This window comes from Manacus vitellinus, unplaced genomic scaffold (assembly GCF_001715985.3).
Source record: "Manacus vitellinus isolate BGI_N305 unplaced genomic scaffold, ASM171598v3 scaffold_113_pilon, whole genome shotgun sequence".
In the NCBI taxonomy this organism is placed as follows: Eukaryota; Metazoa; Chordata; class Aves; order Passeriformes; family Pipridae; genus Manacus; species Manacus vitellinus.
The window spans coordinates 147,827-160,116 of record NW_021938858.1 but is presented as its reverse complement, the minus strand read 5'-3'; the positions used below and the strand labels follow the sequence as shown (position 1 = coordinate 160,116).

Here is a 12,290-nt window from a genome sequence, read left to right as displayed (position 1 = left end):
CAGTTTACTAACTTTGGTCATGTACTAAACACGCTGTGGTTGCGTATTTTTGTGTTAGGGTTGGTTTTGTTTTGGTTAGGGGTTTTTTTGACTTGTTTGGTTTCTTTTTTAACAATTATCTATTACATGACAGTAAAAAAACGCCAGAGCATTCTCTTCTCTAGCTACAAACAAAACAAGATAAGCATAATTTCTCTTTTACTTTTATATTGACCATGTAAAAAAAAGTGCCACAAAATTTCAAGTCCATAAATTTGACTAATAAACACGTAAAGACCGGGTCACAAGTTGGGTGACTGCAGAACGACAGACTGTGATTATTTGTCACAAATGTATTTTTTAATGTTACATACTTTATATTACATATTACATTACATCACAAATGCTTTGGGTTTTCCTTCACTTCCCAAAGAATGTGGAGAAGGAGTCAGACACATCTTTCCTACTAAAAAACAGTACTGAAACCAATACAACTCCTCACATGAATATGCAGAGCAGGATTTAGACTGTACTCTTTCTGCCCTGTATGAATTATCCATCACGTTTCCATTGTACATTATTAAAGTGACTTGCTTTATCCTCCCAACCCCCCATCTGTGCTGTAATTTATGGGAATTACGGTTAATGATCATTTGCGTTATGCTTAATCAGCATATCAATAATATGCTCGGCACACACTAAGGAGTTCTTCTTTCTTCCCCCTTTAATGAAAACTATAGAAATGGAGCTGGTATTTGACTGATTGGCATTACAAAAAGGTTGCCTAGGCAGGTGCTGGGGATGGTAGGACAGGACAGAGGCCTTGTGGCTGCTGCCAGTCAACAAAACCCACCATTATATTTTTTAATTCTGTTGCCTTGTTATCTAGAGGGGCTGATGCTTTGTACTTGGGGGTTTGAATGAGCTGGACCAGATCAGTGTTACTGAGGCCAAGGCTGTGGCTGTGTGGGATGGTTCAAGGAGAGATCACATTCTTACAGGGTGATACTACTAACCACAGTCTAAAACACAGGGTTCTTATGTGGGATACAGAAACTTTTGAATACAAATGAGCTACAAATCTTAACATGAATATTCAGGAATTTCTGGAAAGCTGTTATTATATATGCCCATGTTGAGGCTGACTTAAAAGAATAAAGAAGAACCCTTGAATGCTGAAACTGACAACCAGTCAATTTGAGTCATTTTGCCAGAAATAAATTAATAGCATGTACTGATAGGATAAAATTATTAACCTAGTAAGAGGTTTAATAAACACTTCAGCTAAATTATTTTTTTAAAATTCTGTCACTCACCAGCCTTGCTATACAGACATTTATGAGAACACTGCTGCATGTTTGAGAGGAACTGGCACAACACCAATATTCTCATTTGTGAGTCACAGCCTCAAGTGCAGCTCTATTAGCTTTACCTTGTAAATCACCACCATGCTATTAGCAATCTTTCAATATGATGTGACATCTTTATTATAATGTTTTTCCACTGAAGTTTAAGTTCATATTTTAGTTAGCTCTGAGACAGACACAGCCATATTTACCAGGTTTAATTAATTGACTATAAATAAAGGGCTGTAGAAAGAAGGCATCCCTTTCACACGATGTTCAAGTTGTCACCATTTCAGAGCAAAATGCCAATTTGGACAGGATAAACATTACTATTTCTATGCTTTACATTTATATTTCAATATGTAAGCTTAAAATTTCACAGTATTTTGAAGACTACAGTTTAGAGACTCAGTTCTTTTACAAAAACAGTGACAGCATATGACCTATATTAATTTAGTACTAGGCATTTTTTAACTAAGAATTTCCTTAACTTGTAAGAAGATCAGTACAATTCCATGATTTACTCTGGCTTCAATATCCATGGATATTGCAGTAAACAGGAACAACATGTACAGCTACATACAAACAAGTTGTGCTGGATTTACCTGACAAAAGACTTGCAGGAGCTAAAAAAAATTGCTTTGACAGATCTGGGGGCCCTTTTTTGGTGGGGTAATGCAGCACATCTGTTTTTCTTATAGCCCCCAAGATACCCTGCATCATTCCCTACCAACTGCTTTAGGCATTCAAGGCAAGAGAGACACAGCTGCAGGGAGGGGAGCAGCAGATCTGCACAGCTGCAAGGAGCTGAGCAGAGCAGAAGAGTAAAGCAGAGGAGGGGGCATGGCAGCTGGGAGAGAAAAGGGGGGGGAAAGGCTTTGCAAGAAATAAAAAAAAAGGAAACAAGAAAAAAATACAAGTGAAGACAAAACAAAACAAAAAAACCCTGATGAGCCAGAAATTGCTGGAGAGTTCCTTCTTGGACATCCTGTTTAGAGATGTTTCTTACTGGGAAAAGTCAGCAGGAAAAGCCCCTGGAAAGAAACATGAACCCTCTTCCCACTTCTTCCCCACGAGAATGGAACAATTTTATTCAGAGACACAGAAAGAAGTCCATGTGTAAACTCAAAAAATAAACCAAACCTTCATCCTAAACACTGCTAAACACCTGCATAATACGTAATATCAAGAAGGCACAACCTCAATATTAACCACTGAATCCCACAAGGCAGAGATGCAAAGGTACTGTTAACATCAATCTCTGTAAAAGCAAAAAGGTGAATTAAGAGATGACCAAAGCAAAAAAAAAGCCCAAAATTTGCATGTTCTTAACCCTGCAGACAAACCAATGAGCAAATACCTACCAACACCAACATAGTTGGTTTGTAAAAAGGACAGTTGTTGGATTCTTGACTAGTGACAGTTTTCCCCAAGGATTTAGAAGAGGCAGTACTCTCTAAGAGAGGTTTACTCATTGGGTGGAAGACACAGGTAGACAGAGATGCATGAAAACTCAGAGGAGTTGTCATCCTAAAGGTGGAAAACTAAAATAAGGCTGCCATAGAGGACTTTAAGGATGGGCACAAGTGACAAAACAGGAGGAGAATGTAGAATGAAAGTAAAGTAGAATGTAGGAAGAGAATAATGGCTTGTTCCTACACACAAATACACACACAGATTCCACAGAGACTTGAAGTTGTGGAGTGGCCAGATATCAGCACCACGAGACAGATAAGCATGATATTAAGTTATAAGGGTTTTTTTAAAAGAGACTGCTGGCAAAAGTTTTGTACAAATGATGGAGTTAGTTCAAACGCACAAATGTTCTAAGACTCTATATCTTCAAAGAGAATGTCCAGTTTCACGAGCTCTAGATACAAGGTAAACAAAAAAAAGCCCCAAACCAACCCTCTAGAACATTATTTAGACATTTCTTTGATAATATTTTAAGTAATAAGTAAAAGTACTTGAACAATTCAGCAACAATTCAGCACAAAAGTTACCACATAAGTACTTACATCACCCACTTATGTCCACACATTTTTCACCTTCTGCTACTTCCATCTGAATAAATTAGCAAATAATACAATGAAGCAGACCCATTATACCCTTTAGGAATACATTTTACAGTAGAGGAAGCAATAGTACCTAAAGAGAGCTTTTTGTTGTTTTTGTTGTTCAAGGCACCTCTTGCTTTCATTTTGCTCCCCTAAGAGTGAGCTCTCCCTGGAGTTTACACTGAGTGTGATGTATGTTGTAAAGAGAAGGCACCATGGCTATGTGAGCTCTCTACTGCAAGTTTAGAGACTATTTTTGAAACTCCAAAGAACCAGCATTACTGCACAGTGTCCCCTGAAGAGGAAACAATGGTTAAACAGCACATTGGTCTGTAGCAGCACTTTTCCATTTCACAGTCTGGTGAACTCACCCCATGTGATGGGTAGGAGATCCAGCCCAGCTCCCCTTGAATTGTTTTTGAATCCAGAAGATTAACTACAAAAGAAGACAAAATGAAGAGCAATGAGTTTCCTTTGCCTCTGTCCAGTTAACCTCAGTTACCCAAACCAAGAGACGTGTTTATTTGAGGACCTTGTGAGCATTGATTTGTTCAGGTGGCCTGGCAGTCAGCTACAGAGAAGAAAAAGACAGACAAATGAAAAAGATTGTCTTGTTTATCTTAAAACACAGTATGAACAGCAGACGGGGAACTTCTGAAAACAAAAAAAGTGACAAAAAACAAACAATGGATTGCTGGCTAAATTAATTACAGCAGGGGGTGGGAACTGAACTCTTCTATCAGCTGCACAAACTGCAGCTTTTTCCCCTTGGATGCCTGAAATTTGGGTCAATGCATCTAAACTACATTGGTGAGACCTGAATATTTTAATCATTATTTGATTAAAAGCCTGTATGTGACATATACAATTTTTCTGAGAACACAGGACTAAATAATGAATGCTGATTAAAGTCTTTCCTGCAGTTCTTTCTTCCTTCTGGTCTAATTTGTTCTCGAATTGTCTTGCAGTAGTGTTTTCTAAATGTCATGTGTAACACATTAGATATAAAAGTAATTATTTACAACGTTACAAGTTCAGACAAACCTACTTTTAAAGAGGGCCATCAATTAATTGCTAATCTTGCTGTTATGTCTTCTTTTTTTTTTTTTTTTTGAGGTCTGGAACAATTTTCAGGATAAGAAAGATCTTATTTGTAAACAGTCTGACAGACATTTTCCAGTCAATCAAATCACAGTGAGTTTATACCCATTTTAAAATAAATACATACATCCAAATTAAAGGATATTCTTCTTTGTCATTTACTTATTTGTTTTTTACAAGCAAAAAAGTCAATTCGGTTCCTTATCCTGGCCATATGGTCTCCAAGTGCTTAATCACACAGTTCTTTAACCAACCTTTTCTTTATTAAAATGAAGTAGAACAGGTGAATTGATACAAAGCACTATACAAAAAAATAACCTCTATATAAATACAAACCAATCAACTATTAGTACACAACATGAAAATGCTGTTTGCAGCTGCACCAATCTGTGCTCCTTCAATATTTATTATCTCTGATCTGGGTTTACTTTTGTTGGGTGTGTTCACTCTCCTCCACATCCCCTTTAATTTTTTTTTCCTTCGATATGGAAATTAGTGATAATGAGAAATGAAATAAATCTCATCTTATGCTAGGGAATTTTAACACCTGAGAACAATGGATCTGTTAGAGGTGGCCACTAGCAGTCTGAGCAGCTTCAGCTTCTATTTGTTAGCCTGAAGGGTTGTCACTGCTCCCAGAACCAGATGGCCTGGGCATTGATACTCCAAGAAAATAGAAGAATAGGATTAAAAAAAAAAAAAGGGAAATTATCTATGAATCTGCTAAGTTAAGCTATTTGTATTATTTCATTATTATCCTTTTAACTGCTGTTTAATTTTGGACAGTATTTAAAAAAAAAGAGCTATGAAAGCATTATTTTTACTGTTAATTAGGATGTACAGGAGGAGACACAGTAAGGAAAACAGGTGTACAGTATTAGAAATAACACCATGTTACAAACAACCATAAATATACATATTTTCTACTTTTGTGTGCACACATTTTTGTCGTCTACATGTGTATATGCAGTGCTATAATATATGAATGAGCTGCTCTGCCATCTATGTGGGAAATGTTTCCCCCTGCAGTTATACACCCCTTTAAAAAAAACCAACAGTACTCAGAATTTTTACCTACATCAATATACAAAATAACTTTACTATTCCTACAGAAAGAACACAATCCAGTAGTATATATTTCTTAGCTCTGAATTTATCAATAAGTCAGTTCTCAATCACCTACATAAAGAAAAATCAGTCAGTCCTTTATTGAGTGCAAAGGGCCCTAGGCAGACTAATCTGGAGCAAGGTTTGCATCTCCAAAAAGGAAACACTAATAAAAACTCAAAAGGAAAACTGCACTTCTCAGGTTTGTGAGTACAAATTCCCACAGATTACAGATTACTTAAGTAATATATTTATTCCTTAAGAATGAGCTTCTTGAAAACATGATTGCAGCCACTCTGAAGCTGATGAATTCAGTCCAAATTCATCGGTCACATCTGGAAAAAATAAACAGGCAACAGGCTCACAACCTGGTGGTAGTTTCCCCCTCTAGACTTGCCAAGCATCTCCAGCTTGCCCTTGAGGTGGAGATGATCAGCATTCAGCATCTCTCTCTGTGCCACCTCCATAATGGTCAGCTCCCTTCTGTCTCTCAGAGCAGACTTACCAGGTGAGCAGGAATTCCTGCAAGAAGCACTCAGAGGAATTAGAAAACTTGGAATCACAAGGCAAGCTACTTTTCCACGCTCAAAAACGTTTCACTACATTTTAGAAATCCTCAGAAGGCAAGTTTTCACACTGACTTACAGTAGCTTCTAGTTCAGATGTGTGTACTGTTCTTTACTAGTATCTAAAATGTAAAACACATTTCCTTTCAGGTAGTATCATTTTTTCATCAGCCTGATGAAAAAAGGTCTTCCTTTCTCTGAAAAAAGCTTCTGTGACACTCATTTTCCTTTGACTTCAAGGAAGATTTGCACACCTTGATAGAGAGCAAACAATTAACGCAGAACTTACAAGCTGCAATAATGCTGGTCCCTAGCCAAAAATGATAGGGAGAGGCAACAGTACATTGATTTTGTCATTGTATGTCCTAACATTGCATATTAATATGAAAATTGAAGGGGAAAACAGAAGAAGGAGAAACATTGAAGGAACAGAATAGGAAGGGTTTGCATACTATGTCCCAAAAACAAAGCTAATAACTTGTCTTTCTATTAGTGCTTCCCAGAAGGCAGTGAAGAGGCAGCTTTACAAGTCAGGCCACATGTGTTGCCGTGGAATTTTGGTGCTGAAAAAATCTCCAGAGCAGTTAATTAGGGGTGAGATAAGAAAGGGTTTATTTACCAAGGCAAAGATGTTACAAGATGCGTGCCTGAGATGTCACATTTTATAACACCATCCATCCAATCCCAGATGTGTCCACCCTGTGGCCTTTCCTCTGGACTGCCCTGGGTCCACCCCCTGAGAATTGAGTCGGGGGGCTTTCGGGACCCCCTGTTCGTCCCATCTTCCTCTCCCTCAGAGCACAAAGGGTACATAGTTACCTAATTCTTGACCATATTCTGTGGTTTAAGCCCTGATATGCTGTTCTGCCAACAATCTAGGTCTTGCCTTGACAAAGACTACACATTTCTACTGGTTTCAGGAGTAGGATTGATATAGGGAGCATAGAATGGGGTAAGAGGGCTAAGGAATGTGTAAACAAGGGTGCTAGAGAGAAAGGGAAAGGGACAAGGGACAAAGGAGGGAGGGTTGCTGCCTTCAAAATCCACTTATAAAACTTATAAGGCTTACCAGTATTAGAAAAATAAAAAACCATTAGGGGCTTAAGGTATCACATGAAAGGGAATCAAGATTTCCAGGCTCTTTCTGAGGTTTATGAATTTCTCACACAACTCATTTGCTCTCCTCTTCTACCTCCTTCTCCTGCAAAACTGTGTCTCTCAGCTCCTACAGAAATCCTTGTGGTTTACCAGCTGGTTACTAAGGGTAACTCTTAAACCAGCTGAACAGTTTTATTGCTACTGATGATACTTTCTGAGAGAATGCCTTGAAAAGGATTACTGATTATGCTAAGGAGACACAGAGGACCTCTCTTTTAAATAAATAAATAAAGTGCTGTCTAACAATCGCAGTATCCTGCATTGGTTCCCATCTTGTAATTAACTCACTTTAAAACTAGTGGTAATTCTGAGGGAAAATTTACTGGTATTAAAATACTTCAGTGCTATTAAATCTGAGCAATCATGACTTCTTACTCTGAAAATCAGTGCCTTGGTCCTCCTGTACAACAGTCTTGCTCACCCTACTGCACAATGCAGCTATTTCTGCCAAGTTGCAGCACACAGGCAAAGTGCCAGTTAAGAACATTTCTTCCTAAAAACAAATTTGTTCTCTAAAAAGAGAATATTTGTTCTCTTTTTAGAAACTCTCTCCTGCTTGATTCTTCTGGCCATGTACAATTGCAAGAGAAAGCATTATCAGTTCTCTCAAGGTGGATTTCTGCCTAGGGAGAGTAAAAATGACACTCTTTCCAACAAGTGGAGGAGGGATGTGGATGCAAAATGCAAAGCTCCCTCATTGTCCTCCTCATGGTATCAAGCAGAAGATGAATGAGTGCTTGGGTGGAATTTGACACACAGGCCCACTCATGCTACCTGAAACTGCTTCCAGACTGAAAACTGAGGCTCACTAACAGCAGGTTTCATCAGGAGTAATGTCAGTGACAGAAAAAGAACAGTAACACAAGATTCCTGAATAGAGTTTGAAAGCAGTAGCATTTCCAGAAATACTTGGAGTAACAGCTGCTACAATGAACTGAACTCAGTACAAACACCTTCCTCAAGAAACAAAAATAAACAAACGAATGTTGTGCCAGGTAGAACCACGCCCCAAAATCCCTTCCACTGTCTAAGAAATGAGGAGGAAAGCCTGCTAGGAGACATCTTGCAACTTGCAATATCTAAAGTACTGTCTACAAACAACTTCACCACTGGAAAGCATTTCCAAATCACATTCTATACCAAGAAACTACAGAGCAACAGACAATGACGTAAGATACACAAAATGTTTTTTCTTCAACTAATTAACATTTCCTATCAGAAGTTAAAAAAACCCCAAGACACAAGAAACCGCCATCATTTCATCTTTTCCTGTTTGGCATCAAACTGTCAGTTTAGAAATGCACTAGTCAGTTATTAAGAAAATGCCAACAAATGGGAAAAAATAAATTTGCTGCGCAACCTAAAAAATAAATTTAAAAAAATGGTGAGTGTACATAATTGAAACGTGCCATAATCCTGAGCAGCAGAGAAAATACTCTGTGGCAGGAAGTCAGCTAAAGCTTGGTTTTGGGGTGGGACAGAGTGGAGTCAGTGCAAACCCTGATGTACATTTTTGGAATGGTGAATCCTTCCCAGCAAGGGGGACTTACACCTGGATTTTCATCTACCTCTGAGAACAGATCAGAGTCTTCTCAATTTCCCATTCCCCCAGCAGTGGCAGATCACCTTTGTGTCTCTGGATTATTCTGAGGCTGGAAGAAACACCTACAGACAGACAGGCAGGGCTCAGGCGAGGCCAAAGTTGCACCTTGGTGCCAAAGAGGATCAGCTCTCACACTGATGTTGCTGAAATCATGCTGAAATTTGCTAAAGCTGACCAAGCAATCTTTAGGAAGAGACAACAAATAAAAAGGGTGACCGACAGTGAAGCCTGGTTTTAAGTAGCTTCAATTTGCTGCTTGTCCAATAACAGAAGTCAGGTCTCCTGTGATTTTGTGGCCCTGCATTTCCACTCAAATGTTTTAGTGAAGATGTCATCACTGCTCAGAAGGAAATGACCTTGGAACAGCAGAGATGATCCAGGTCCCCATTAATTAACACTGCTTGTACAACTTTGTCTCCCTCAAGCCTAGGACACCCGAGGAAGCAAAGACTCCTAAAGTCTCCTAAAAACAGCCACTAGAAATTTGTCGCAAGTACCCAATCCAGATGCCAACAGTTTGGCCCATTTACCACACAACTCTTTTCCAAATGTGAGATTTCTGCTACACCTCAAAGCCAGACTACAGTTCTTCAGAGAGGCACAACACTGTGGGGTCTGCACTTTCAACCCTTCTTGCCTGGGCCATTTTACTGTACAACACAAATATGATTTTGTGCAGAACATTTCAAATTTGGCAACTGTCATGTTTAATCTGGGGTTAAATTGCTGACTGCAGAACTCCATGAGGGTAGGAGCAAGAGATGAGCAAACAAGGGAAAACCAAAACTAATTAAAAACCAGTTGCTCCAATACTTAACACAGGAGTCTTCAGAAAAGCCTGGACAGTCCAAGTCTCCATTATTTTCATTTAGATGTTCATTAAATAACTGTTTCCAAAGTTAGGAGATTTTGCTACAAATATTATATGAAAAGACAAATGATTAGCAATATATGTCAAGTTACTCTACAGAATATTGCTTCTATAGAACATACAAGCTTACAACATCAATTTTGGCAAATTCTAATTTTATGGTAGTTTCCCCCAGCTTTTGAAGGGGAAGAATTTAATTTTCCTCCCAGATTTTACTCTTCTCAAACACACTCCCCAAGAGTGTCTGAGGCCAGATTTAGTTACCTCAGCTTTTCCTACAGCTGAAAAACAAAGCAGCCAAAGAAAGAACCTCACTACAAGTTCCTCTCAAAAGGCTGCCACGAAGGAGGGAATGCAGGACAGCAACAAGCAACGCAGGAATGCCAATAAATAAAAGCATGGATTATAAACTGGAAAACCAGAGCCATTCCAGAGGCTCTATGGCTGCATAGCAGCCCCTCTCCCTGCTCACAGCAGGGATTTTGGTGCTGCTGGGGATGGGTGGCACTCCCCTGCCACCTTCACAGGCATCAGGCCACGCCAACTGGCAGCCTCATCTCTCTGTGAACCTCAGCCCTGCCACCTTGGCCCTCATCACCTGCACTCAGTGCCAAGGGGAAACCTCTGCCTCCTAAGTACAGAGCCTGAGCATGGAGAAGGGACACCACCATCCCAGGTCTCCCAAACAGACAGGACAAGGACAGGCAGGCCCAAAAATAAAAGCCTGACATGAGAGGTTGCAAAGAGAAAATCTGCAGAACTGCACTGTCCCTTGGCAGAGAAAACTGGAACTGATTTCAAGAGAGAACAGAAAACAAACATCGCCAGAAACACCCAGAGCGTTCATGGAACACCAAAAGCTGTTTCCCCCACCTGACTGCAGCACCTTGCAGGAGCTATTCTTGTTACTGTAAAGAGAAGACAAAGACAAGCCATTTCTGCTCCAATGACGACATATGAACCAGCAGGTCTTTCTGCAGGAGGACACTCTGCAGCTCTTTTTGCACCTTTACATTGCTTTTTCTCAGGATACCTGTCTGTGTTATGTTGACAACCATCCATCCATCCTCATGGATGAACACAGGCAAAACAGATTTTATTTCTTTTTTATTAGTTTGAAACATGAGAGTTCTCCTGATATTGTTCAAGTGGCACAAAGCTCAATTTCCAAGTATGCAAAAACATATGACTGGTAGTGGGCTGGAATGCAATGTTTATCAAAGGGGCCTAATAAGGTTTTGGTTTTATTAGGCTATTTCCTGTAAGTTGATATGTGCCAGTTCTTTTCATTAAGACAAGGATATAAAAATTAAAAATGGATTAACTTAATGGGTTCCAAATTACTGCGACGCTTTTGCTTCTTTGCATTTTTTTTTAACAGTTCCAACTGGTCCTTTTCCGGTACTTCCTACAAAAGGTAAGAGGCATAAAGCCTTTAGATACCTGAATTAGTTTAGCTAAACTCCCATTCAAAACCAAATCCTACTAATCTCATTCTACTCCACCACTCTGGCATTAAATCTGATATCAGTGAGGCACTGTGTTAATCATGGAAATGCAAGATTGGAGCTACTGTGTTGAAGGGAGTTTAAGCTCCAAAACCCAAGTTTAACTTTCTCAGGGGAAAAAAAAAATAGCAGAAACTATGGATGAGATTCTGTTACCTAAACCCAGAATAGAAGTGGGTCTCTTGCAGGATGTGTCATATTTGTCAGTCTTGTTGGGTGCCCAAACTCTGAGTCACATAAATGGCACCACATGTGCTGTCTAGCCAAAACTCAACAGCAAACGTTACTCAAATAATTTTAATAAGTTCTAAAGCACTTCTCAAGCACATCTAACACTTTTTACTTCTTTGCTCCTACTCCCCTGGGGAAAAAAATAATTTTCAGTGTTCACTATTTTTACAGAATTGAGCTCTCTGAAGGTCTGATAGATCTGGGGTCTACCAGAGCGTGGCAAAGATCTCCCTTGGGGAGGCTTCCAGCAACTCAAAGGGGAAAATAAATATTGCATCATAATGTCCCAAGTTCACTTAAGGTAAACTGAGAATTCCATGCCTAGTATGGCATGCTCTAGACACCAAATGTGTCCCAGAAAAGACTCTTGGGCAGCCACAACACCCATGACTGAAAGCTCCTAAGTTCCCACAAGTTTTACTGCAGTTCAAACGTATTCAAGGACCTGAAATCAACAAAAATCACAGCAAATGATCAATACCCCTTTGAGGACAGACATTTTTGAGACGAGGACCAGAGCACAAGTCCAGGAAATGACTATTCATTTGTTAAAAAGGCTGTGATATCCCCCAAGTGAATCAGCTGGCAGCAAGCCACAACCCATAAAAAAATTTGCTTTTAAGGAACTCTTTGCATGGGGCACAAAAAACAAAATTCTTGGAAGGGAAGAGAGTTGGGTTGGGTTTGGTTTTGTGAGTTTGAAACACAGAAATTAAGACTTGTAAAAAAAAAAAAAAATCAGAGAATCATGAAGTACTACATT

The 12,290-nt window shown here is 39.3% G+C and overlaps 1 protein-coding gene across 1 annotated transcript in view; it reads right to left on the bottom strand.

Annotated features, from left to right (window-relative positions):
- The window catches only part of EPHA3 (EPH receptor A3), a 196,630-nt gene extending 185,780 nt beyond the window's left edge, over positions 1-10,850 (bottom strand). The window contains exons 1-2 of the mRNA XM_018089066.2: positions 10,675-10,850; positions 3,754-3,862 (exon numbers count right to left, since the gene is read on the bottom strand). Coding sequence (XP_017944555.1) covers positions 3,754-3,862; positions 10,675-10,850 — 285 coding nt within the window. The remainder of the gene's footprint in view (positions 1-3,753; positions 3,863-10,674) is intronic.
- Between the last annotated feature and the right edge of the window lie 1,440 nt (positions 10,851-12,290).